The following is a 27,618-nucleotide window of genomic DNA, read 5'->3' on the forward strand; positions in this document are numbered from 1 at the left end:
CCGCATCTGCACCACTCAGCACTGAGCACTGCATCTCTGGGCCATCCGCACAAATGACCAACATCCCCCTATTCTGAGTCACTGCTGCGTCCCTCCCAATCACAGCTGCAGCATCGACCCAACTGTGTTGACCGCGGGCATGTCCCTGGGGGTCTGACTGACGGGCATCAACACAACCGCGGAGAGCAACGGCCGGAGAAGACTCGTGAGCTGGGCACTTCCTGAGCCCAACACTTCCCTTCCCATCACAGCAACCACTGATGACACAGGTTAGTATTGATCCTAGTTCAGACAGGACGTTAAAGCTCAGAGGATTACTCACCTGTCCACACCTGAGTAGAGGCAGGTCTGAAACCTGAGTCGTCGCCCCCAAGCCCAGCGCTCTTTCCTGCCACGCACCCTTTCCCTGGGGCCTCCCTGACCAAGCCAGCCCCGTGGTCAGGCCAGTGTGTGATCGCACAGGGAGAACGTGCCCTGGGGTGGGTGCTGATTCTCCTAGAGGACTTGGTGGTCCTAGAGGGGCCCCTGCAGCAAAGGCTCCACCCTGCACACCCTGCAGCCCACCCCTTTGCTGGTGGCCTGTATCCAGGAGATGCACACCTGTGGATTGGCTGGTGCAAGTCTCCAGTGCTGGGCGTGAGGAGGGAGATGGGTTCCTCTGTCTGCCAAACTGAGCCCCAGTTTTGGGGGAAGGAGGTGCAGGGACGTTCCGGAAATTCATGCCTCGGTGAGCAGATCCCCAACAAACATGTTCCCAGGGCTGCTACCAAAGGCCAGCATTACCTGCAGGCGATCTTAGAACACCGACATGTTTCTAATAGTTACGCATTTATTTTCACGTGTAAGAAGAAAAAACATAACTAGTACATCAGCGTGTGGCTGCGTGGATACGTGGCTCAGCACAAGGCTGGAGTTGGAAGTGTGGGAAAAAAAAAACAGTACATTGATGTAAATGAAATAACAGAACAGAAAGTCCTTGGTTATGATAAAAATCATGGTGCTGGTCCACCAGTGCTGGCTTGGGACTTGCTGCTCTAAGCTAAGGGCAAGAAGCTGTGCCCTGGGCCGAATCCCCTAAGGGTTCTACACAGAAACTGGCCCAGGGCTGGGAACCTGTGGCGGGTGGTCCATGGAGCAGACCCCAGGGAGGAAAGCACGTTTTGTTTAACCTGCTCATGCCCTACAAATCGTCTCAAAGTTACGAAGCAACAGAAGTGGTTCTCTTTCAGAGGGAAGAAGCATTTTCTAGCAGGTGGCACGGTGGCTCACGCCTATAATCCTAGCACTTGGGAGGCCGAGGCGGGTGGATCGTTTGAGCTCAGGAGTTCCAGACCAGCCTGAGCAAGAGCGAGACCCCGTCTCTATTAAAAAACAAACAAACAACAACAACAAAAAAACCAACGAAGAAGGATCTTCTAGGTGTGGCCTTGTGTAGGCAGTGGTTATAGGGCAGCCCATTGGAGGGCCCAAGTGGGACTTGGGGGGCCACAAGCAGATTGCTGAAGGGACACCTGTCCTGGAGAAGAGCGTGAGTGCGTGTGTGTGCGTGTGTGTGCGTGTGTGTGTGTGTGTGTGTGTGAGAACACTCAGCCTCTGCACCCCGTTCCCCAGCATACAACAGGCACTCAATCTGTGTCTGCTGACTCACGGAGCACACAGGAGGACGGGCCAGAAGGCAAGGTGAAGGGGCTGCTAACGTCCTCAGGTGTCTGGGGACACCTCTCCTCCTGGGCCTGGGCCCCAGCCCCACCTCCGCATGACGCATGCCACAGGTGGGAAGTCTATGGCTGTGCCACCACTAGGTCACATTCTTATACACGTACGAACCAAGGGGAGATGTTTGCTATGAAGATTTTTCTCCCCCAAATGCAAAGAATGTTGTTTCCCATCTTTAAACCTCAACATTTTCAAAAAGCACTTTTAAAGGGACCTTGGAATTTTTCCTCAAACAGCTCAGCCCTGCAAGCCAGGGCTGGTCTCAGCACACTGCTAGATAGCTGAAGAATCAGTGCCAGGGACCCAGGCACCACCCGAAGATTTGTCCCAACTTGCCCCTCCAAATGGGTCAGGGCCAGCAGGGAACTCCGGGTGTGACCCTCATGGTCTAGGAGCCCTGGGGTGCCCGGGGGTAGAGGAGGAGCTGGAGGAGGCTCGGCCCCTTGTGTCCCAGACATGCTGGGCAGGGCTGCAGGCTGGTCCCCCCTGAGGCTCAGGAGGAAAGTGTGCAAGAGCAGGTCAGAAAGGGAAACCAAGTCAGGGAAGGCCCCGGCCGGGGCTAGCAGGCTGCTCACTGCCCTGGTGCCCGGCAGGTGTGCTCAGCAGCACCCCGCGGCACTCCGCTTCACGTGGCACGGCTTGCAGAAGAGACGGTCGTTCAGGGGGTAGCAGCCTTGGTCTGTGGGCTCCACAGACAGCAGGATCCTGCAGTCCTGGGGAGACAAAGACGCATGTGGACGTGCCCCTGGCCTGGGCACCGCCTGAACAGGGGAGGACTCACTGGGCATCCGTGAAAACCAACCGAGGGAGCAAACATACTCCCTACAGCGGAGGAAGGCGGCTGCTCCTTCCACCCACCTGACATACCTGGGCCAGGTCCCCACAGGGGGAGGCCCGACGCACACGGGGGCTTTAATTCACATGGAGGTGGGTGAGGGCAGCAGAGTCGGTGCAGAGAGAACTGAGCACACTCAGATCGGGGGAAGTTGAGGCTGGAAGGGCCTTAACAAGCCCCTGACAGCCCTTAGAACCTAAGTTCTATGCGACAGGAAGCCCATGTACCACCAGATTCCCAGCCAGGACCAGCCTGGCACGCCACCAGCTGCAGCAGGTATCTGCTCAACGAGAACCTGAGTCTAGTCCACTCCCTTCGTTTCACAAGCTTGTCTCAGGTCACACAGCTGAGTCCGGAGCTGGGACTGGGCGGAGTCTCCAGGCTCTGAGGCTTGGGGTCTCCGTATTGCCCCGTGGCCTGCACAGCTTAAACACTGGCACAAACTTCAATATTTTCCATTTTTCAAATCACTAACAGATTTCAGAATGAGGAGCATGGGGACTTGGGGCCTAGATTTTGCCAGCATCACCATTTTGCCCCCGGCACCTTATCTGGGCCTCCCCCGGGCACAGGCTGGAGGGTGAGAGTGGGAGCAACTCATGCCCAGACACTCGGTGACAGGCACTCTTTGGAAGCGGCACAGATCCAACCAAAGGGGCTGGTCCCGTACAGACAACTTTGGGGTCACAGGTGGCCATCCTGACCCAGCAGAGACCAGGGTCTGCAACCTGCCTTCCTCCCTTACCAGCAGGGTGGGTGCCCTCGTATGTCTCTTCCCTGCAATGCCACCCCAAGTCTCTCAAGTGCACTCTGTGTCACATAACCCCAGTATCTGCATCATTCGTAATAGCCTGAAGTTCCAAAGGGACACATGTGACTGCTCCTAAATTAGAACCAAGTGGGGAAAACCCCACACTACAGCCGAGTCTCACAAAGTCTAGGAAGGAACCGTGGGGTGGCTGAAAGCTGGCTGGATCTGGCTCAGAAAAATACAGGCTGGAACCACCTATCTGAGCCTCAGTTTCCCCATCTTAAATGGGGACAAGGAGTCCCATCTTGTAAGACACATTAGGATTACATAAGATGATACATGTGAAAGCATTTTGCAAGTTTAAAAGCACTGCCTATGTCTAAAGGACTTGTTATCCCTCCATCAATAGCCATAAGTAATACGGACCCCGAAGCAGGTAAGAATGGTGAGATGGGGGCGTGGGCAGTGCCCGGCAGCCCGTTTCCCTCCCTGGAGAACAGCACCCCCACTCTGCTTTAAGAACCTCATCTTCCAAAACGTAACTGCCGGAGTCCAAATTCTGCCTTTGGACAGGGGCCTTGGCCACGCCTGCCCAAGGACAGCAGGGGGTTTATTTGCTCCCTAGGGGGCTCAGGAAGTGCTGGTCACCACAGAGCTTATTGGGGCGATGGTGGTGATAATAGCGCTTGACTTTCGTCACTGGCCTTTCAAGAAGCATCATCAGCTGGACCTTGAACTAGCATCGACCAAGACAACATAATTACAAAGCAATTAATCAACTTCTCTACCCAGTTCCCTTGACATCCTCAGTGAAAATAGCCTCCTGGTTCCAGTATCTGTTTAAATAAATGTGAGTGAATAAATGTTTAGAATTACTCATTGGCTGAGTCAGAGATTTGCTCTGGGATTCTCCACTTAGGTGACACCCATAAAAGTTGCCACCTTGTCCCCATCAGAGCAGACAGACACTTCAGTGATACGGAGCTGGCAGCAGGAGTGGGAGAGGGTTCGTGGAGCTCCCCCAGCAGGACAGGCTACAGAATTTGCAGAGTCCAGGGGGAAACGAAAACGCAGGGCTCCTGGTTCAAAAAGTAAGCACTTCAGGACAGCAACAGCAACAGCAACAGCAGAGCTTTAAAGCATGCTCAGGGCCCTTGTGATCCCCAGGCCCTGTGGGACAACTCCCTGGGCATTTCTTGCTGGGATGACCAACTGTACCAGCTTCTAACCAGCCTCCCCAGGTCAGCCCGGCCCCTCCCCACAGCCTGGCCCCCCAGGCTCTTTCCTTCTCTCTGGCCTCATTGCTAACCACAACCTCTGGCCCACTACACTCCAGACAGAGATGTGTCTGGGAACTTCCTCTTTCTCTGATTCTTCAGGCTTGCTCATGCTGCAGGGGGTTTTTACAGGCCCTTCCGTCTTTCTGGACTGCCTTTCCCTTCTCTGAGTATCTGGCAAACTCCTACTCATCCTGCAAGACCCAGTTAAGCATCACCTCCACTACAAGAGTGCCTCTGATTCTGCCACCCTGGTTAGATTTCATCACTGCCTTCTTAGCCCCAAAGCCGATTTACACACGCTCTTTCCCAGCACCCGGAAAGGACATCTGTGCTGCCACCTGCCCAGCATCCCCTTCTCCCTTCCTGTGACTCATATGGGTCTGCATCCCTGGCCCCAGGGGTCGCCAGTCGTAGCACCTGGCAGCCCCCCACACAGTGCGTGGCCCAGAATGGGCCAGTAACCCAAGTGGGGCTGAGCAGGGGCCTTCCTGGGACTGTGTGGCTTCCCATCCCCTATTTCCTCGCAGGTTTCTACATTGGGAGATGTGAACCTGGGCCTTCTGTGCTTGTGTCCGCCCTCACAGAGGATGCCGGCCCCCAGGAAGAGAAAATGAGGCAAACACATAAAAAAGGCAAAACCAAGAGATGGCGGGAGCCCTGCTGCCACCATCTGATGTCATCAGTGATCTCACCACCAGGAGCCAACGGGTTCCCTGTCCTGCCAAAGCAATCTGAGTTTGGTCTCTATCATTAATCTAAAGAGTTCTGATTAACAGACTAGATTTGTAATTCTTTCCACTCATTTGTCTCTGCCACGGACAGCGAGCAATTTGAGAGCAGAGCTCCCACCCCAACTTGTCTCTGTGTCCCAGAACCCCGTCTGGGGCCCGGCCCGCAGCAGGCTTGAGTAGCGAAGGCAGATCATTGCGTCACCACTGCTCCACTCACCTCACACCTGTAGCAATTCTCATGGAAGTTTCTTCCCATGCACTCAATTTTGAAGGCATCTTTCCCGTCCCGGGGAATGATGGGATTCTCACAGATGCTGCACACGGGGGCGAATTTCCTGGAGGGAAAGGACCCAGGCGATGAACACAGAAATTGGCTGTTGGAACTGGGGTGGGCTGGCTGTTCACATCCCAGGCGATTTCAGACCCATTGCTACGTGACTGCGCCTGGAGCCACGGCGTCCATGTCCCCCGCTTCCTGCCAGGAGCGGGTGGAGGGAGCTATGCGGCGAGTCCCAGCTGGCCAGGGTGACTGGAGAATGTCTGAATTGAGAACTGTGTTCCGTGGAGCTGGGACCCATCTTGTCTGTCTTGTTTTATAGGTCACTGCCTTTTTTTCCTTTTTAGTTATTTTTTTCCTTTCTTTTTATTAGGCACATCTGCCTCTCCCCTTGGGCAGTGAGCAACTCGCAGGCAGGGACTGAGTCTCACAGTTATCTTTGTGTTCCCAGGGCTCTGTCCAGCCCCAAGGGGAGGCCCCAGAGTCAGGTCCTTGGGGGTCTGCACACTTGCCAAGAGCTTCGACACCAGCTGCGGTAAAACAGAACCCTCCCTGCTTCACATGTGTGGCCATCATTCCTGGCTGATAACTCCCACCACCCTTGTTATAACTCGGGCGCTTTCGGCATCAGAAAGCAGCATCTCTCTCTCTCTCTGATCTTCTCTTGCCCTCCTTTCACCTGCTCCTTTTTCTCCCCAAGGCAAGAATCTGCTCTTGCCTCTGTCTTGAGGCTGGCCATAAAGAAATTATCTGATTGTGGGTCATAAGACTCTCATTCCAGAGAGGGTCCTGCCCCAGCCTGCAGGAAGGGACGCCGCAGCAAAAGGCCCAGAGGAATCTGAATAGGCCTTGCGGGGTTTTCCTGTCTAGTAGTATTAGATCACACCCTTTTGCCTAATCACATTTCTCTAGGGCAGACAATTATTCCTATCCAATGAAGTCTCTGTCGAAGGCCCACGAGGACAGCTTGGAGGGCTTCTGGATAGTTGAGCACGTGGGGGTTCCTGGAGGGTGGGGTGCCCTGGGAGGCATGGAAGCACCACACTCCTACCCCCGGACCTCATCCTACACATCTGCCTATATTCTCCATAATATCCTTTATAATAAACCGGGAAACAGAAAGCTCTGGCCCGGCACTCAGGCTTGGCTCCTTGATCCTGCCCGTGTGCTCCCCACCCCTCCCAGCGCACGGACCCCTTCATACCTGTAGAAGTCGTCCAGGCAGTACACCTCGTTCTGGCCGTCCAGGGCAAAGCTCTCGTCCCCGATGCACCGAGCGCAGGCCACACATGTGAAGCAGGGAGGGTGGAAAACCCGGCCCAGGGCCCTGATGACGTGCTCCCGGACCACCTCGCCACACTTGCCACACTTCTCGAGGGTGTCCTGGGAAAGAAGGCCACTGCCAGGGCTATCCCATGGGGACACCCACCCCAAGCCATGAGGGTCTTCCGCTGGCTATCCTCAGGGACCCAGGAGGCCAGGGGTGAAGGAGAGGCACGCAACCAGCCTATGACCACGGCCCCAAACCTCCACCGTCGCTCGTAACAGACTGAGCTTGGCACTGAGTCCTTGGCTACAGCGAGGAATGCGGCCATGAAGCCACAACTGCACTTCTTGTCACTGGGATGTGCTTGAGGCCAGGGCCCACCAGAGCTCTTAGGGGAAATTTCTCCTAAACCTCAGAGTGGGGAAAAGGAACTCCTGGGGAACTGGCTTTCATCCTTCAGACAGTAAACCTTGAAATTCTTCCCTTTTCCCATTGGCCATTTGGAAGCTCAGAGCCCAGTCCCGTGTTCTGCTCTCAGGAACCACTGCAGGGTCCGCATCACACGCTTCTGGGTCCTAAATTCCCCCTGGTCTCCTCACACTTTCTACTTTGGTTTCCTTCTGTTTGCATTTGCTTATTTTACATTTCATAGTATTATATGCATTCTTTTTTCATTTTTAAATGTTATTTTATTTCCTTTCCTTTTTTCTCTCTTTAAAATCTTTTTTTGTTTTCATTTTATTTCTTTCAAGTTGGAGGTGTATTTGAAGCATTCTTCTGTTTTTTAATTGATCTTACTGTGGTAAGAATGGCTAACATGAGATCCCCCACCTTCTTATTCTTAACAGGCGTGTAAGTGTGCCACGCTGTTGCTGACAGGTGTACACACTTTCTTATAATATAGGCTGCTCAAACTCTTTCTGGAATGAGGACGGATTAGAGAGAGAGATGACCGAGGCAGAGCGGAGGCCCCGCTAGCCTGTCCGCATTTCCTCTGGACGCACCGTCTCTTTCCCCTGCTGGCTGAGCCAGTTCATCGTAACCTGGCTCCACCTGGGCAGAGGTGGGCGCAGCACCCCCTCCCCACCTCCTGCACACGGCCCTTCTCTCCCCAGCGCCCCGCTCAGCTCTCCCTCCTGGCTGCTCCCACCCCTCAGTGCCGCACCCCTACCTGGCTCCACGCAGAAGGAAGAGGGTAGGGACAACCCCACGGTCATGTTGATGGGTTCGGAGGGATAAGGGGCTGGCAGCTTGCTCCCCGCACTGTGCTCAGTGGCTGTGGTAAAGTCATGAGCCTGGGAACGGATTGTTCTGACTGTTCTGGATCCTTCCAACTCCAAACATTCTAACCCCGCCCATCAGTCGTTTTCAAACTTCCACGTGCATCAGAATCACCTGAGACACTTGTAAACGTGCAGATGGCCAGGTGCTGCCCATTCACGAGGACAAGGGGAGGCCTGTGCACACCCAGGGGGCGAGGCTGTGGTGGTCTGTACGCCACACTGAACACGCCACCGCAAACCGTCAAAGGGTCAGAAATTCCAATACACTGTCATCCAAAGTGGCTTTCACCAACTGCATTTGGGACCCAGAAGGGGTGTGATTCCCCTGTAGGCTACTCATAGGACCCTTGTGGCTCTGGGTGAGGGAGTGACAAGACCACAGGCAGGCTCCAGAGCCAGACAGGTCTGGGGCACAGCTCCAGCTCCTGGGCCTTCTAGAGTGTGACCTTGTGTGGCGGCTAAGTAATGCCCCCAGAGATCCAGGTCCTAATCTCCGGAACCTGTGCCTGTTACCTTGTATGGCAAAATGGACTTTGCAGGTGGGACTAAGTTAAGGATCTTGAGATGGAGGGATTATTCTGGATTAGCTGAGTGGATCCCAAATGCCATCACAGGTGTCCCTATGAGGAGAAGCCAGAGGGGACATGACACAGAAGGTGGCAATGTGACCACTGAAGCAAGATGCTATACTGCTGGCTTTGGGGATGGAGGAAGGAGCCCAGGAATTCAGCTCAGACACCGGAAAAGGCAAGGAAACGGATTCTTCCCGGAGCCTCCAGGGAGCGAACCTCAATTCTGGCCCAGTGAACCTGATTTTGGACGTCTGACCTCCAGCACTGTGGGAGAATAAATGAGAAGCCACCAGCTCTGTGGTGATTTCTTACAGCAGCCCGAGGACTCTGACACACCTTTGCAGAGCTCCTTCTCCTTGCTGGGCCTCAGCCTCCTCATCTGCGAAACAGGTCAATAGTCCCCATAATACTTCCCAGGACTGTCGTGGGGAATGAAATGACATCATGTCTTCCCAGAGCCTGGCTCGGGGCCTGGCACCCGGAGCCCTGCCTCGGGGGTTACCTGGTAGCAGCTTTCGCAGAGGGGCCGCCCGTCCTTCTGGTAGAAGCTCTGCCCGGCCAGCTGGCGGCGGCAGGTGCGGCACGTGAAGCACTGGGCGTGGTACTGCCTCTTCATGGCCTCCACGGCCAGCTCTCGGGGGGACACCGTCTTGTGGCAGAAAGCACAGATGTCTAGGGACAAGGAGACACGGGCTGTCACCAGCCCAGCCTGGGAGGACTGAATCCAGTCACCACCCAGAACATGTGTTGAGTACCCAGGATTCTGCTTCAAAGCCCTAGGGGTTCCTCATCTGACAAACACAGAGGGTCATGAGGAGCAGTAAAATGGAATCTGAACAGCCTTTGAAAAGCCAAAGTCAAGGATAAATGTCAGGACAACCGGATTGTCAGCTGTAAGCAAATAAAGGAGGAGGCTCCACAGCAATACCTCACACCCAGATAATCCGAATTTATCAAAGATCTAAGTGCAAAAAATGAAACCATAAGAATCTGAGAAGAAACCAGAAGAAAATTATTTTATAACTGGAGATAAGGCCTTTCCAAGAATGACATAAAATCCAGAAGCCAGAAAAGGAAGGGCTGAGATATCTGACTACATAAAAACCAAATTTTTATGGATGGTTGGGTGTGGTGGCACACGCTTGTGGTCCCAGCTACTGGGGAGGCTGAGGTGGGAGGATCGCTTGAGCCCAGGAGTTTAAGGTCACAGTGAGCTATGATCACGCCACCGCACTCTAGCCTGGGTGACAGAGTGAAACCCTGTCTCTAAAAAAAAAAATTTTTACAGATGACAAAACCCACCATAAGTCAAAAGACAAATGAGGAACTTAGAAAAAAATTGCAACTCACATCACAGACAAAGACACAGTCACCCTGAGTGCCCCATGCAGGTGAACTTTGCATTGTTCACCGTGTGCCCTCAGTGTCCGCAGCAGGGCTGGGCACATGGCAAGCACTTAACAGCTGTTTATTAAATGAGTAAGTAACACGCGGTGCTGCAGAGACCGTGAGGGAACAGGCAGGCAGACGCTGCTGGTGGGAGTGTACCTGGGGACAACGAACAAGGACAATTTGGCAAAAAGACCTAAATTACAGTTGCACCTGCCCTCTGGCCACAGTACTTCCTCTCCTAGGAATTTAATTCACACATTAAATCTGCACATGGGCAAAATGACCGATATGCAAGGTGATCCATCTCAGCATTATTTGGTACAGTGAGAAACCACCTTAGTGTCTGTCAATAGGCGGCTGGTGCAAAGCATTGTGGTACATCCCTACTAAGGAATACTACACAGCTATAAAAAAGAATAAGGAGCCACTTTACCTTGTGATGTGCAATCAGTTGTGAGATGTACTAAGGAAGGAAAGCAAAGCACAGAACAGCCCAGTTTGCTACCATTCGTGGAAAAATGGGAAAAGGGGATAGGCACATATTTGTGTAGAATATCTCTGGCAGGATATGCAAGACATCAGCACCTACGCTGCCCATCTGGAAGGAAACTGGGTGACATGGGAAGGCCCCAGAAGGCAGACTTCTCACTGTGTGCCTGTTTACACTTTTTATTTTGCATTATATGAGGGCCCCAGGTATTGAAAACATAATGAGAAAAAATTCAAGGCATTTTGGCTATCATAGCAGATTGTGCAGATTAATCTGTTAAACGGATTTTAGTTATAAAGGAAAAAAGTTAAGGCAGTAAACATTAAATTGATGCCCAATTATAAAGCCCACCACTGTAGTGTGAGCTGGGGTGGGAATGGGGGTCCCTGCTCTCATAGTTCCCATCTAGAAGCCCATGCCGGCCCCACAAGGGTCCCTGGGGACCACCCCAGAGTCCTTCCAGCCCCGTGCACATACCTGTGGATGCCTCTCTCTCGGGGATGTCAACAGGCTCTGCTGGGGGAGGTGGCAGCTCCTCCTCCGTGGGCCTGAGGGGACCAGGCGGAGGCTGGACTAGAGGTTGCTCCACTGGGGTCTGCGGGGACACAAAGTAGGGAGGAGTCATCCAGTGGGGACCTCATGCAGCCCTCCAGCTCTGCTCCTCACCTGGGTGGCCCCAGGCACAATGAGTCCCAGGGTATCGAGGAGGCAACTGAGGCCCAGAGAAGCAAGTGACCTGTCTATGGTCATTCAGTGGGAAGGGTACAGTGGCAGCTGGAGCCCGGCCTCCTAGCTCCTCGCCCTGGGTCCCCTCAACAAGTCAAGGCTGCTCCTTCTACTTGGACGGAATCTCCTGGAATCGGGTTCTCCCTTGGACGCTGGACTGAGCAGACTCAGCCCTGACCTGGGACCTTGCCCAATTCCACAGCGGCCTCTGCTAAGGGCCCGGGATTAAGAACGGGTTTCCCATGCAGCATGAGGGATTCAGTCAGACACATGGAAACGTCTTCCCCAGGGCCAGAGTGGGTGCCCAAAGGGAAAGGGTGTGGCTCCCCTCTCCAGGGACCTTGAAATGCCTGACCAGACCAATTTTTACCAGCTCGAATAGGGCCTGCCCTCCGCAGGAGAACAGGCCAGACAACTTCCAGGCTTATAATCCCTGAAAGGCCCAGAAGGCCCAGACCACCCTCCCCCCCCCCCCCCCCCCCCGCCAGGACACCAGGGGGTTGGCAGTACCTGTGGTGGGGGTGGGGGCGGGGGCAGGTGCAGCTGCTGTAACTCCGAAATGAGCGACGCCCCCATGGGGGCAGGGGGCTCCTCATCAGGGGGCAGGTACGCCGGAGGGGGCGGCGGGAGGAGGTCCAGGTCTGCGTCCTCGCCATCCAGGGGAGGAGGAGGCAGGGAGCATCCTGCAACCAGAAGGGAAGAGGGTTGGCCAGAGCCTCCGCAGACAGATTTCTACTTCCCCAGAGGGCCGTACAGCAGGGTGGCGAAGGGCTCAGATCCGGAGCCACCCAGACCTGGGTCCCATCTCTGCCTGTGCCATTGACTTGCTGTGTGTCCTCAGGCAAGAGACTTAATCTCTCTGAGCCTTAATTTGCTCAGTTGGGAAATGGGCCTCAGTCCCTGTGGGCTGTTGAGGACTAAGTGAGATGATGCAGTGAGTGGCTGGGACACATATTTCAGAACCATTAGCACAGAGATGGTATTTACACACACGTAAACACAGAGAGAAACGGATCGATTGCCTGAAAGAAATCCCAGGGGTCCAGACTGGGTAACTGCAGGGATAGTGGCTGCACCTGTCTGTTTTCCTTGAATCCCTCTTTTCAGCTGTGTTCTGTCCCGGGCGGTTTTAATGTCTGGAGAGTTTTGCTTCAATGCCCCAGTGGGCATTGGGGTTTTGAAGAGTATTAACAGGTGAATACCCTACACCCATCGTTCAATGCTGCTCTGAACTTCCCAGGCCCAGTCTTTGGCTGCGGCAACAGAAGAGGGCTTGGGGCAAGGGTCAGTCGTACTCTGATCAGCATCTCTCAGCATTTTAAAAACAGCTTTATTAAGATATTTACTTTCTGTCTTGCAGACATCCCAGTTCTGGCTGTTTCACGTAGGCACGCAGCAGGGCTCTGAGCATGGGAGCTGCGAAAGCGTCCATGACGCACCCCTACGGGCTAGAGAGCCTGAAACCGCCTGCTGGAAGGCCTTGTTTAAGCACAAGCATGACCAGCCCCAAGGCTGTGGCTGTCCGGGTGTGGTCTCTGGACCAGCAGCAGCAGCGTCCTGGTCCCCGGGAGCTTCTTAGAAATGCAACTTCTCGGCCTGCCCCAGACCTGCAGGATCCAAAACTCTAGGGATGGGGTCAGCCACACGGAGCTCAAGACACACTCCAGGTGATACCGATGCTATTCAAGTGTAGGAACCACCCCCCTAATTAAATAACAGACTCAGGTAATGACCATCAGGTGTTGAAAGCATTAGGCGAAAGGCTGATGGGGAACTTTCTAAGGCAGGGTCAGTGGACCCAGGAGACATCAGGGGTCTCCTGATTCACTGACACTACAGGAAGCTATGGGCACCTCCTGTGAAATGTTCTTACCAATAAAAGTCCCAAGCAAAACCCTCAATCTAATCAGATCTCTGGAGTTAAGTTCCATTTATAACAAATTTGGGTGACAGAGGGGCAAGTTGAGAACACAAGGAAGGAAGCAATGGGACAAGTCCAACATGAGGGACATTCTACAGAAACTGAGCCTATTTCTGCAACAAGTTCAAGGCATGAGGGAGAAAAAAGGGGGGGACTTCCCTGGAATTAAGAGACTCAATACATATTTGTGTTGTTCAACGGTGGCCACACATGCGTGGCTACGTAGCACTTGAAACATGGTGAGCCCACACTGAGATGTGCTGTTAAGTCTTAAAATGGAAAAAAGAATGTAAAATGTCTCAATAATTTTTTTTTTTTTTTGAGACAGAGTCTCGCTCTGTTGCCCGGGCTAGAATGCTGTGGCATCAGCCTAGCTCACAGCAACCTCCGACTCCTGGGCTCAAGCAATCCTTCTGCCTCAGCCTCCCGAGTAGCTGGGACTACAGGCATGCGCCACCATGCCCGGCTAATTTTTTCCATATATATATATTTTTAGTTGTCTATATAATTTCTTTCTATTTTTAGTAGAGATGGGGTCTCGCTCTTGCTCAGGCTGGTCTTGAACTCCTGACCTTGAGTGATCCTCCCACCTCGGCCTCCCAGAGTGCTAGTATTACAGGCGTGAGCCACCGTGCCCAGCCTCATTAATAATTTTTATACTACTCAGGAGGCTGAGGCAGGAGGATTGCTTGAAGCCAGGAGACCAGCCTGGGCAACATAGTGAGACCCCACCTCTAAAATAATAAGAAGAATAATTTGTATAATGATTACATGCTAAAATGATCATATTTTTAATATATTGGGTGGTAAAATATGTAAAAATTAATATCTCATTTCTTTTACTTTTTTCAATGTGGATACTAGAAAATTTTAAATTACGTATGTGGCTGGCATCTGTGACTCGCATTCTATTTTTATCGGACAGCACTGGTATAGACCTTATCTGGATCCCGATATGAAAGAATTAATCAACTCATTTAATTCTCCTCATTTTGTAGATGAGGAAGGGCTAAATATTCCGCTGAATTATACAGCTGAAAGGAAAGACTAGACACTACATAAACCTTTCAGTCTACTACAATCCAGCAGTTCAAAGACATTTTTATGACAATCGGGGAAGATTAATTATTGTCAGAGTACCAGACAATCATAATGCATTCTTGTTTATTTTGCTAGGCATCGTTTGGTGTCGAGGTTATGTAAGGAAACGGCTGTATTTAGAGATGCACCTGGACGAATGTGGGGCTGAAATGCCACGATCACCGGGGCTTCCTTTAAAATACTTAAAAAATTAGCCGGGCATGGTGGCGCATGCCTGTAGTCCCAGCTACTTGGGAGGCTGAGGCAGTAGGATCGCTTAAGTCCAGGAGTTTGAGGTTGCTGTGAGCTAGGCTGATGCCACAGCACTCACTCTAGCCCGGGCAACAGAGCGAGACTCTGTCTCAAAAAAATAAATAAATAAATAAATAAAATAAAATACTTAAAAAAAGAGAGACGAAAGAAAGAAGGAACAAATGAAACAAACGTGGCCAAATCTTGACCGTCACTGACACTGGATGTGGGGCGTGCAGGGTTCCTTGCATTGCTCTCTCTACTGCCATGTATGTTTGAAAGTGTCATAAAGCCACACACCCACATGGACCCCCGGCAAACGCACTGGCACAGAATCATTTCCATTATTAGCACAGCTTCACTCCTGCTCCCAGGCAGAGGGGTGGGGACAGGAGCGGCCCTCAGTGCTAAGGACTCGTCAGGGGCACAGACTCTCAGGGGCTCCCGCCTCAACCCCAGGCTCTTTCCTCTGTGCAGGAAACATCGCTATCCTAACTGCCACCCACCAGGCTACGGCAACAAGGGGCTGCCCTGTGCCCCTGGGGGTCAGGAGGGAAGCCTTAGAGAGGGGCTGGGACCACGCCCGTGAAAATCCTCCATCCACTGCCAGTACAGGGCGGGCACTGCTGATAGTGCCCCAGGGAAAGGGGGCACTCTGGGGACACTGTGCACACCTCCTGTCACTGGGACACAAGTTAGGCCAGGCTCCGGGAGCTCAGAATGCCAGAGACGCCCATGGCAAGCAGATGAAAGTGAAGAAAGCCCCCGAGCCCAAAGATCTGGGCTCTGGCCCCATTCCCAGCTAATTCGCTGGGGCACCTCTCTGGGCTCCAGGGTTCTTAGCCATTCCCAAAGACAACGCCTCCCGCCCCCTCCTACCAAGGGCTAAAGGGACTGCACAGCCGGGAAGTTTGCTCTAGACCTGTGGTTCTCACACTTGGGCAAGGGACAGAACCACCCGGGGGGGGGGGGGGGGGGGTCTGTTCAAATGCGCATGGCTGGGCCCCACCCCAGAGTGATCCGGCAGGTCTGGGCGGCCCTAGAATCCGCATGTCTGCTAAGTTCCTGGGTGACACTGGTGTGGCTGGTCCAAAGGCCACACTTTGAAAACTACTGTTCTAGCCCAAAGTCTCACCTGCTTGACACCTCTGGACTAGAACAACAGCTCTTAAAGTGTGGGCCCCCCCGAGCAGAGCATCAGCGTCACCTGGAAAGGAATAAGAAATGCAAATTCCGGGCCCCACTGCAGACCTGCTGATTCAGAAATACCCGGGGCGGGGCCCCGGGCCGCTGCGTGGGAACAAGCCCCAGGGGGTGCTGATGTGGCTGGTGTGTGAGAACCAGGCTCTCCAGGGGCCAGGGGGCAGGGGAAGACCTCAGAGACCCAGCAAGAGTGCTGAGGCCTCTCCCCAACCTGCCTCAGGTGCAGGGCCCCCAGGCTGTGAAGGGGGGACAAGAATTCAAGAGAGAGAAGCAAGGGACGGGGACCTGAGGCCCAGGGCAGGTGGGCAGAGAGGGGGTCCCCGAGCTGCATGAGGACAATTGAGAGGACGAGCACCAGGTGGGGTGGCAGACGGGCAGCCTGCTGCAGAGATGGCTTCAAGCAGCCAGCAGGTCCCCAGGGCCCCAGAGCGCTGCCAGGGCCAGGCTTTGTGTTCTGCAGTCAGACCAGACTCATGACAAGCTGCTCACTTGAAGCATATCTCACACCAGCGAGACCCAAGCCCAGGACTCCCTGCGTCCTGATGAGGGCAGACAGTTGGCAGACAGGCTGCCTGGCCAGCCGCGCCGACCAGTGACTGCTAGACCAGCCCTTCCCAAGGACAGTCTGACTTCTATTCCTCACACTCTTGGGATCTTCTGCCTATAATTCCAATAACCCATGAGAATGTCCTGGAAATTCTGACATCCAAACTATATTTCCACCCACAGGGGACATACGTTTTTTCTTTCCCATCAGATCACACGTCCTGATGTGTGAATTTTGTCAACGTGGTCCTGGTTCTCCTACACAGAGCGGCGGCTGGAAGGAGCCTGTGTTCTTGGGAGTGTGATTAGGAAGGAAAGATCAGTTTAGGAGGTTCTGTGACCGTGAAGAAGCATGTCACTCTAATATCCACACACTGTCACGTGTATGTGCCTGTGGGCCCCTGGACTCCTTTCTTGCCTCCAGTAATTGGCAGTTCCCATTGGTCTTTCGGTGGTTTCCATGGTGATGATGGACAGGGCTGCCCTAGCCTTGCTCTGGGACAGCAGGACACCTGATTAGGCACCCAGGGGACTCTGGGGGCTCAGCTGCCATCCTGGGCTGGCTTCTCACCCTTAGCATCTCGGCACCTTGTCACTGCAGCTGGGGCGCTGTCAGATAATGAGCCACCCCCTGCCCCAGGGCCCTGGGCTGTCACCTTCCTCACCCCCACCCCACCCAGCAGCTGAGACCATCCATGGGAGAGGCAGGGAAAGATGCCTGGAAGGTGCCCTGTCACCATGGCAACAGGGCCAGCTCAGACCAAGCACAAGGTAGAATCCTTCACACAGTATTTGTTTTGTGACTGATAGGTCACATACACATTCAAATTTCCATTTTCCAGAAGAGGAGACTGAGGCCCAGAGCAAGGAAACGGCTTACCTAAGATCACACAGCAAGTGAACAAACAGCAGAGCCCAAGAGAGAATAAAACCACCTTTCAGATTCTTCAGCTTGCCAAATTCATTCCTGTCTCAGGGCCTTTGCACTTGCTGTTTCCATTGCCCTGTGAGCTCTACCACCCCCTGGTCAGCACCATCATGTAATTCAGGTCTCTGCTGAAATGTCACCTCCCCAGGGAAGCCATCCTGACCACCCCTTAAAAAATTGCACCTCTTCAGCTCTTGGCTATGTTTTATTTCATTATAGCACTCATGTCTACCCAACATTGTACATTATACTTTCACATCTCTGTTTCCCCCACTAGGATGTAACCTTGTCTCTCGGCACTTTCTGCGTGACAGGTGCAGGGCTAAACTCTTTACATATGTATGATTTCATTTAGTCCTCATAACTGCCCTCTGAGGAAGATACTATCTTTATCCCTATTTTCCAGATTAGGAAACTGAGGCACAGAGAGGTTATGTGGCCCGCCAACACCACACAGCCAAGAAATGGAGGAGCTGTGATTCATACTCAGGCAGGTGAGTTCCAGTTCATACTCAGGCAGGTGAGTTCCATACTCAGGCAGGTGAGTTCTTAGTAGGGGCTTGATGAATGAATGAATGAACGAATGGCTCTGGAGCCTGCCCTTTCCTGCCCACCTGAGTGCTGTCTGTGACATGGTCTCCCTTGAAGTCCCCGCCCCCTCTTACCTCCGTTGGCGAGCTGGGGTGGTACGGCTGGCACCGCGGCTGCAGCCCTGCCAGGGGGTGCCCAGGGGCTGGGCCTCCCCGCCGAGCCGGCCCCGGGTGCCTTCCCGGGGGCAGGAGCCTCCCAGGGGCGGCCGCGCCGGGCCTCACAAGCTGCTCGCTTCACTTCCTCCACCACAGCCACGTCACGGCGCGGCGGCGCCAGGGTGATAAAGACAGACGAGGCCACCCTCTTCTCAGGCTTCGAGGCCATCGCTGCGGCTCCTGGGGGGCTGGGGGCAGAGCAGGGCTCAGGTTCAGGCTCCAGCAGGGCTCGGGGCACAGGGGCGCACTCCAGCCGGACACAGATGTCCCCCCCTGGCCACGGAGCCTCCCTCTGCCCGAGGTAGCTCAGCCACCCCACCGTGCCAGCCACCCAGCCCAGCACCCAGCCCAGCCAGAGGGCGGGAAGAGGAGGACACGGGCCCACCAGAGGACTTGGCCACAGGATGGGACAAAAGTCCTGTCTCCCTAACCTGCTCACCTGGGAGAGAAAAGGGCAGCTCTGCCCACCTCACCTCACAAATGATTACTCCTCCTCGTCTGAGTAGAGTGAGGAAGGAACGGCCCAGCCCAGGGCCCTGCCTGCCCACTGGGCCACACCCAAGTGACATCCCTAACAGGGATCTGGATTCTCCTGGGAGAGCCTCAGTCCCCACTGGGGGAGGGAAAGAGAAGGGAAGCCTCAGAGGCCAGGGCAGGGCTCTGGAGGCGGAGGGGGGCGGGAGCGCAGCAAGGGCGACCTTTCACCAAGGCCAGCTCGCAGGGAGCTCGCAGGCTCCGGGCACGTCTTGTACATCAACTCCCAAACCCTCACAGGCTGCTGCGGGGTAGGCACTAGTGTTACCTGTCTCACGGATGAAGAAACTGACACTCAAGAGAGGTAAACGCACTCGTCCAGAGCTGGGATTTGAACCCAGAGCCCGTGCTCTCAGCCACTGTGTTTGCTCTGCTCTGCTTGGCCCTGTCAGCCCAGCCCACAGCCAGCATGTCTTTCTCTGCCTTCCAGAGCCAGAATCTCTCACTCCAGCCGTCTCTAAAACCATGGCCTTGGGTCAGGCCCAGGCCGGCGGGGCGGTGGCGGGGGGCAACCATTTCCATGGTCTCCAACCTCACCTCCTAACCCCTGACCCCGATCTTTCTAGAGCACAAAACTTTCTCCTCTACTCCAAACCCCTCCCTCCACGGCTCTCCACCACATCAGGATAAAGTCCAAATTGCTGTGGCATCAACCTCCTTGGGAGCACTTGGACCACTCCTCCTTCCCCACTGTCTTTCTCTCTTACTTGCTTTGGACTGTTTCCACTATGGTTTTTTTTGAGACAGAGTCTTGCTCTGTCACCCTAGCTAGAGTACAGTGGTGTCATAGCTCACTGCAACCTCTAACTCCTGGGTCCAAGCCATCCTCCTGCGCAGCCTCCCAAGTAGCTGGGACTACGGGTGCATGCCAGGACGCCTGGCTAATTTTTCTATTTTTTGTAGAGACAGGGTCTCGCTCTTGCTCAGGCTGGTCTCGAACCCCTGATCTCAAGCAATCCTCCCTTCTCAGCCTCCCAGAGTGTTAGGATTACAGGTGTGAGCCAACAGGCCTGGCCTGTTTCTACTATGTTTTTCCTCTCCTGCCCCCCACAGGGTGAATTTCAGCCTTCCCTTAGAGGCCCAGCTCAAACATCACCTCCTCCAGGAAGCCTCCCTGACATCCCAGCCCCCTCCCAGGGCAGTTGTGTGCTTCCACAGGGAGATGACAGCCCCACCACAGGACAGGCTGGTTTACTAGCAAGTGTCTGACCCCAGCTGTGTCCATGAGGGCCGAGCACAGTGCAGGGTAGCATCAGAGTGTAGATCCGGGAGCAGGATGGCACCCTGGTAACAGGAAAAGGCCGTTTTCCCTCTCTCAGGGTTCCAACAGACAGTAGCCTCAGGGGCCGAGGCTGAGGTGGTGCCACCAGGGGGTGAGTCGGCCACACCCAGCTCAGGAGTCCTCACTGGGCATCATCCGATTGTGCCCAGGGCTATCTCACTCTGTCAAGGCCATCTTGATATGCCCCCAAACCCAGTCCACAGGTACGTGGGGAGGAAACAGGGACCCAGAGAGTGAATCTCAAGAAGTGGGGCTGGGTGCGGGCTGGGGCCCTGAGGGACCCTAACGGTGGACTCGGGAGCCCAGTGCGAACTCATAGCTCCCAAAGCGTGTGGGCCGCTGTGGGCTCCCTTGGTGACTGATGGAGAATAATAATAGCAAAAACAGCAACACATGCTCCCAAACGCCTCTCCAGTTGATTTGCACGTTTGGCTACTTGTACAGCTCAGCCTGACAATAAAATATCTGTTCTGAAGAGACCAATATGTTAGGAAAGACCTTTAAAAATTCTTTAAAAATACTTCTCTTTTGTTTCTGGTTTTGGAAGTGACAGTTGGAAGTATATATACTTATCCTGGCTGTGATAGGCTTTAGTTTCACACTTTGTTATAAGTTTAAGAATCTATTTTTGTAAATGATGTTCAGAGCGCATCTGAAATTTAAGGAAGAAAGATCCAACAACGGCACTCGTTGAGGCACTTGCTTCGTGCCACGCACTGGGCCGAGTGCTCACCTAACTCTCAGCCCAGCCGCAAGGAGGGCCACAGTGCCCAGGGCCGTCATGACAGACTCCGAATTCTAATGGAGCATCATTCGGCCTGGAAGTCCAGGGTGTCCTCGGACCTTAGACGACACGCCTTTTCTTCCTTGGATGGCACAAGGTCCCCCAAATTCCCAGGCCTGTTCTCACCCCAGAATGGCCCAATCTGGCCTGGGTATTCTGTGGTCAGTGCATTCTGGGCTGGTCCCAGATGCCCCCCCGCACCTCCTTCCCACCCAGCCCTGACCCTATGACACTCCTCCGGGAAGCCAGATCTGCCTGGTTTCTCGGAAAACGTTCAGCACTGAGGCCAGATGTTCACAGCTGGGCAGCACCCCCATCTCTCCCAAGCGGTTACTGCAGGGACCTCAGGCCCCAGGGGAAGGGGCTGAGCTGGGGAGTTTCAAAGCCCTGTCACGTCCCACCGGGAAAGGGAGCCTCAGCTTCCCCCCAGTCACTCTGCCCTAGTCACCCTGGAGCGTGGTGTGTATAAGCTCCCCTTGGGGCAGCCACCCAGCCAGCCACGCCCAGGGCACCCCCACCCAGGCAGAATCAGAGATCCAGTTGGGTAAGCGGAGAAAGTGGGAACAAAAGGAAGGAAAGTCATTTCCTGTCAAGAGGAAGGAAGGAGGCTGGGATCCAGCCAGCCAGCCGGCTTTAGGCTGCAGCCCTGGGGCAGGGGATGCGGTGCTGAGGGGGAGGGCCCCACCCCGGCTGTCCTCTTCCCACTCCTTATTGTCCCCTCCAAAAGAACCTCTGGAACCACCTCTAAGCTTTGTTCCTTAATAACTGGATAAAGTAGTCTGTGTTTGGATCTGGAATTAAACTTTGCTGGAGGTGTGGGACAGTGCCCTGATCCCCCCACCAAACACAGGGGACCTTGCAGCCTTGGAGAGGGGTCGCTCAACCTCTCTCCCACCCCAGGGAACCGGTGGGAGCACAGAGTTGGGTTCACACTGGGCCCTACTTCTTTCCTGCTGGGTGACCCTGCGCAGGTCACCAAACCTCTCTGGCCTGGTTTTTTTCATAAAGAGAATAAATAATGAGTCTGTCCTGAAGGGTGGCGCAGAGGATATGAGGGTGCTCGGGATCTTGGCACTTGGTAGGTGCAAAGAGGACAGCTGGTTAGCCCCTGGGGGAGAGGAGCAGCTCTGGGGACTGGGCTCCGCCGGAGGGTCCCAGGAGGACATGGGCTTAGCTGCCACCATTATTAAGAGCAGGAATCTGGTCGCTGTCCCAGCCTCTCCCCAGGGTCCTCAGGTCTAGGCTGGGGGAGGGCGGACCGCGGCACACTCCTTGGGGATCGCCTAGTCCCACACCTTCCCAGCCCCCGACGGGCATCTGAGGCCCAGAGGGGGGCAGCCCGCGGGCCCTCCTTCCCCTCGCCTGACCCCGGCCGGGAAGAGGGGCCCGGAGCTCCGGAAACCCGGCGCCCTCCCGCGGGCAGCCAAGCAGGGCGGCTGGCCGGGTCACCGAGGGGCGCCGCCGGGAACTTTAATTCGATCCATGTGCGGGACGCTGTCCTCTTTGTGAGGGAGCTTCCGCCCTGCGCTCCCGGTCCGGGTCCCCGCTCCGGGGCAGGGACACGACCCCCTGCCGTCCCCCAGACCCGCCCCCTCCCCCTCCGCGGACAGAGACCGAAGGGCTGAGACCGAGGACGTTGGGTCGGCACCCCCCACTGCAGGAGCGCCGGGCTGGGGTCCTGGCGGGGGGCCGCGGGGGGCTCTGGCCAAGGGCTGCCCGGGCTGTCACCTGTGAGTGGCCGGGGCAGGGGCGGAAGGACGGGACCCCACCCCCCTTCCCGCGCCCGCTTACCTGGGCCGCCCGCGCCCCGGCGGCTGCGATCGGACGCGGAGCGAGCAGAGCCCGGAGCCGAGGCGCCTCCGCCCGCCGCCCTCCCCGCCCCCTCGGCTCCCTCCGCCCCGCCGCCCCGCGCCGCCTTTACCATAAAAGGTGACGCTCCAGGGGAGGGGGCGCGGGGTTCCCGCCCCGCCGAAGCCGCCCCACCTGCCCCCCCACCTGCCCGGCCGCGCCCCGCGCCGCCCCCTCCCCCTCCCTTTGTTCCCTCGACCACTCCTCCCCCTCCCCCTCGCCCAGGCCCGGGTGGGCGTCCTTCCCTGCGCCCACTCCCCATGTCTTTTGTGTACCCAGAGGGGTCCTTGCCCTTCTCCTCCCCTAGGTCACCTGGGTTGGCCGCCCCACCTGCCCTGTCTAGGGAAGGGGGGTGCTTACACCCCGGTTTGGCCCTGGGATCTGCGAGGGTCCTAAAAGTCAGGCAGACCAGGGTTCCATGGCCCTGCACTAAGGTGTGACCTTGGGCAGTCACTCCACCTCCCTGAGCCTCAGTTTCTTCATCTGTAAGATGGGGGTAAGCAGTGCCTCCCTCTCCAGGGTGGCCTGAGGATGACAGGTGATAAGGACAGTGAGGCGCACAGTGGTCAGTACCTGCTGGGTCTGGGGCTTTTCCAGGCAGTGTCCTTGATCTGCTGTCTCCAAAAGTCACCGCCTGTCTCAAGACCTCCACAGGTGGGTGCCAGTGTCCTGGGAGACAGGCCCTGTTGCTGACCCATCGCTGACCCCTTCCCTCCACCTCCTGTTCCCCCCCCCCCCAAAGATGGGGTAGGTAGAACAGGAGCCAGGAGGGGAGGCAGAGCCTAGGCTGTGGGGCCGGGATGGGCCTCCTGGGTCCCTAGAGGCCTCAGGAACATTGTGGGAAAAGGAATCTGGGTCTGATTCAGAGGCAAACAGATTGTTCTTTTGATTAAAGCCACAGTGGCTGGGGCCAGAGTGCAGACCCAGCGCCATCTGGGGGGCAGCCAGGCGGGATCTGGCGCTCTGCAGCTGCAGTCCCCCACCCCACCCCGCCAGATAGCTCTGGGCTGCTCCTGAGGGGCTCACGTTCATGGGGGGCACAAGAGGGGGTGCCTGGACCCTCTGCGTCCCTCACCCACTGATTGTTGTCCTTCCCGTCCCTCTGGTCACCCCCTTTTCCGTTTGATCCTCATACCCTGGCTGCGATAACAGCAGCAGAGCGTCTGCCTTGCAGGGCGTCCTAGGTGCTGGAGCCCAGCCTAGACCTTCCCGTCCGTCCCTGCAGGAGCCCTGTGCACCAGGCTGATTGTTCCTGTCCACAGGGAGGACACTGAGGCCCCGGGAGGCTTAAGGCCACTTGAGAGGCAAGTGACACAGCTGGATTCAAACCAGACCAGTGTGTGGGCCTGGGCACAGGGCTAAGCTGGTCCCAGGGACCGGTACTCTGCCACCCTTCACAGAGGTGGAAGCCGAGGCTCGGAGAGGTGACCAGAGTGAGACTGGAACTCAAGGCCGCCCGAGCCCCTGGTCAGCTCAGTCCCCAGCTGGGCAGTGAGGCCCCCCACTCTGCAGCACCATGTGGACACTTCCCTATGCCCTCTGCCGGGAGGGAGCCACTGGCCGCCAGGGGTGGGAATGACCAAAAGGAGGAAGGTGCCATCCAGGGCTTTTCAGACACTGTCGGCTGTAGTGCCCCTTTCAAGTGCTTGGTGACCCGGAAGCTCATTTAAGCAGATAAAAATGGAGCCCCTTCCCCCACCTCCGTGATGTCCCTGAGCCACCTCACTGCACCCCCAGGTGGGACAGTGAGGCACCGAAGGGTTGACTTGGGGCCTTGTCCAAGGTCACACTGACTCAGTCTAGGACCAAGCCCTCCTCGGTCTGCTCTGGGACGGTCCAAGGGGGCTGTGGGGGTCCTACTGCCTCCACTCACCTGCCGTCCAGCAGCTCTGGCCGCCTGGTCCACCTCTGCTGCTGCTCCTGGATGGAGGGGCGCGTCCTGGCCAAGAGTCTCCTGCACCAGCCCGGGTGTCAGTGTCACCGATCAGCAGGTGCCAAACTTCCTGCAATGGAAACCCAGGAAGTGCGCTGGACGAGAACACACGCCCTTTGTCTGCCAGCTCAGAGGCCCTGTTGCCCTCCGCCCTCCCTGCCAGGCACAGGCCGGCTCTCTTCCCCTCTCAGATGGCCCCAGCGGGCAAATGGGCTCTGTCTTCTTTTAGGATTGTGGCAGCTGAGACCCTGGGTGGCAGGGAAGGGGAGGAGAGAGGTTTGGGGGCAAGCCCGAGGGCAGTGGGGACTTTTGCTGCCATGCAGTCTGCTGGGGAGTATGGCACCTGCCGTCCACAGGGGAGGGCTTGGGCTCAGCAGGCTGGCTGGGCACCTACTGTGTGCTAGGTGTGAGTCAAGCAGCCAGCGGGAATCAATCAGACACAAGCCATCCTTGTCCCCACAGAGCTTACGGGGAGGTGGGGGAGAGAGACACATAAAGCATATTAATATCATATAATAATTACCAATAGTGAGACATGCTGTGAAGGAATGAACAAGGGCTCGGACAGACAAAGGGTGGGGGTGGGGATGGGGCTTCCTGAGCGCCTGGTGTGTGGAGGGCCCTGCACGAGGGCCGGTGTGGGTGGTGCCCCTGAGTGAGGGGCTGGTGTGGGTGGCAGCAGGGTAGATAGTGGGATCTCCCACGCAGTGGTGGGGTCAGATGGGCACAAACACAGCTGTGACATCAGTATCTGTGAGCAATTCTAGCTCTGCCACTTGCCAGCCTCAGGCAAATCGATTCTGTCTGGGCCTCAGTTTCCTCCTGCAACCAGGGGCAGCAGGACTCCCCTTGTGGCTTTGTTGTGAGAATTCAATGGGATAAATGTGGATAAAAATGCCTGGTACTTAGTAGATGTTCAGAGGTGAGTTCCTTTCCTCTTCCCACCATGGAGAGGACACATGTTTGGGGACATTAGAGTGAGGTGCACAACGCACTGCAGGGGAGGGAAGGCAGAGGCTCGTCCTGCAGGAGAATCTAAGGGACAGCCGTGGGTCCTGGTGGTGCCACGTTGTTTTCCCTGTTCTGATAATAGCACCCAGCTTCTGTTTGGGGAACCTTGCCTCCATTCTCAATGCCTGGGGCTCAGGTGGGGTTGCTGCAACCCCCTGGCTCTGGGGATGTATCCGTGACCCAGGTCTGGCCAATCATGGTGGCTGTTAGTTCTGAGATAAGCACCCAATCTCTTTCCTGGGCCCACGGCTGGAGCTATTTGGAAAGAGGCAGTATTTTTCCAGTGGGCTTGTTAGCTGGCGGGATGCAAACTTGGCACCACTTTTACTACCACTTGGACCACCACAGAGGACAGCAGAGCAAAGACATAGAAAAGGAGAGATAACTGATTTCGTCACTTAAGCTGCTGGATCCAGCCACGCCTGATATCCTACCTCTGGGCCTCTGGAGCCAATGCATTCTTTTTTTCTTACTTTTTCTTAAGCCAGTTAAAATTGTATTTCTGTTGTTTTCAAGAGTCACAATGAAGCCTGGTGAAGCTCCATGGGTCTAGATCACCTCTCCCTCCTGGTAAACCTTGTACTCTTGTCACCACTTTTCAAAGCCTGCTGACTCCTCCAGGTAGGTTTAGGAGTTTTGTACATCCCACGGATATATCCTGAGGCTGCTCTTTTGCACCAGTGCCCTTTCCCTCCAGACTGGGAGCAGGGCCATGTCTGATGGCTCTTTGTGTCTCCAGCACCCAGCACCGTGCTTGGCACGTAGTAGGCCCTTGGCAATTCCTCCAAAATGAATGCATATGTGGTCTAAGGTAGCTGTATATGCAAATCATGTGGGAAGTAGTAAAGGCAGTGAGCATTAGGAGCTTGGATGTTGGAGTCAGACCCACTTGAATTTGAATCTTGGCTCCCGGACTTGAGCAAGTCACTTCATCTTTCTCGAGTCGGGGGTGGGGGTGCAGATAACACAAGAAGGATGCTTAGCGCAGGGCTGTAGCTCCTCAGCAGAGCCGCCACGTGCGCAGCTCGGGTGCAGACGTGCTCGTCTTTCTCTAGCGGGGAGAAGTCTGGCCGAGATGGGGAAGGTGGGGGATGGAGACGTCTGGGCCTGGCCTCCCCATGCCCTCCCCAGGGAAGGGCTCCTGCTCTGCCACCCAGGTCAGTGCCTCCTTCCCTGTCCCCCTTCCCAAATGTGCTCCTCGACCGTCACAGCAGAAGGATGTGGCTGAGACGGAGCTGCGGTCCCCTGTGGGGCGACCGGGGCTGTGGTCAGGCTCTGGGCTTGGTGCCCTCTCTCCATCATGTTCAATCCTCTCAACAAATGGAGGAAACTGAGGCACAGAGAGTAACTTGCTCAAGGTCACGGCCACTAGCGCATGAATGTCATTCACACCCGGGCGGTCTAGCTCCAGGCCCCTGTACTGAGCAGCCCAAGTTTGTAGGGAATGTTGCTGGGGGTTCTCAAGGGAGAACCCACCAGGCCGCAGGTATAACCACACGGAGCCCCGACTCTCAGGCCCCAAGCCTGTGTCCACCTGCCTCACCCAGGCAGGGCCCAGCTTCCCAAGACCTGGCTGTAACAACAACGTCTGGGTGTTAATCCCCTCCGAGTTTAGGGGCCTGAGCTGTGTCTGGCCAGGCGGGTTGGTTCCCACGCCAGGCTGTCCACTCAGCAAATCCGCACAGGCTCTCGGAGGAGGGGTGAAAGGGGAAGGGGGAGGGCCCCTAGGCCTTTCTGGTCAGGGCCCTCTTCCCCTCACTTGGGAGGGGCCCCGAGCCTGCCCCAAGCCCTCGCTGGTCCCATCCCCCTCCTTGTGCCCCCATCCCACCCAGAATCTCTATGCCAACACCTGCCCCTTGAAGGCCTATCTCAGCAACCCCCAAGCCCAAGACCCTCCTCATTAAAGCACAATGCAGCCAGGTCCCATCTTCTCACCTGGGTTCTCACCTGCTTTATTACAGATGCTTCCAAACTGGTTTACCAGCTTCTAAACTGTCTTTTTTTTTTTTTTTTTTAAGACAGGGTCTCACTCTGTCAGCCGAGCTAGAGTGCAGTGGCATCATCACAGCTCACTGCAACCTCAAACTCCTGGACTCAAATAATCCTCCTGTCTCAGCCTCTTGAGTAGCTGGGCCTAAAGGTGTGTGCCACCATTCCCAGCTAATTTTTCTTTTTTTTTTCTTTTTTTGTAGAGACAGGGTTTTGCTATATTGCCTGGGCTGGTCTTGAA

The 27,618-nt window shown here is 55.5% G+C and overlaps 1 protein-coding gene across 2 annotated transcripts; it reads right to left on the minus strand.

Moving 5' to 3' along the window:
• Positions 1-1,324: 1,324 nt before the first annotated feature.
• On the minus strand, positions 1,325-24,359 carry FBLIM1 (filamin binding LIM protein 1). 2 transcript variants are annotated; one of them, XM_045548641.1, is made up of 8 exons: positions 24,318-24,359; positions 17,916-18,184; positions 11,831-12,003; positions 11,072-11,189; positions 9,215-9,384; positions 6,795-6,973; positions 5,531-5,648; positions 1,325-2,429 (listed from the first exon to the last, which is right to left on the minus strand). In XM_045548641.1, exons 2-8 carry the CDS (start codon positions 18,163-18,165, stop codon positions 2,316-2,318), a joined length of 1,122 nt encoding a protein of 373 aa, XP_045404597.1. In that variant the 5' UTR covers positions 18,166-18,184; positions 24,318-24,359; the 3' UTR covers positions 1,325-2,315. The 2 variants fall into 2 exon arrangements, with proteins under 2 accessions (XP_045404597.1, XP_045404598.1); XM_045548642.1 differs by lacking the exon at positions 24,318-24,359 and adding an exon at positions 22,388-22,469.
• Positions 24,360-27,618: the final 3,259 nt, after the last annotated feature.

The sequence above is a fragment of the Lemur catta genome, chromosome 3, assembly GCF_020740605.2.
Source record: "Lemur catta isolate mLemCat1 chromosome 3, mLemCat1.pri, whole genome shotgun sequence".
Taxonomy (NCBI): domain Eukaryota; kingdom Metazoa; phylum Chordata; class Mammalia; order Primates; family Lemuridae; genus Lemur; species Lemur catta.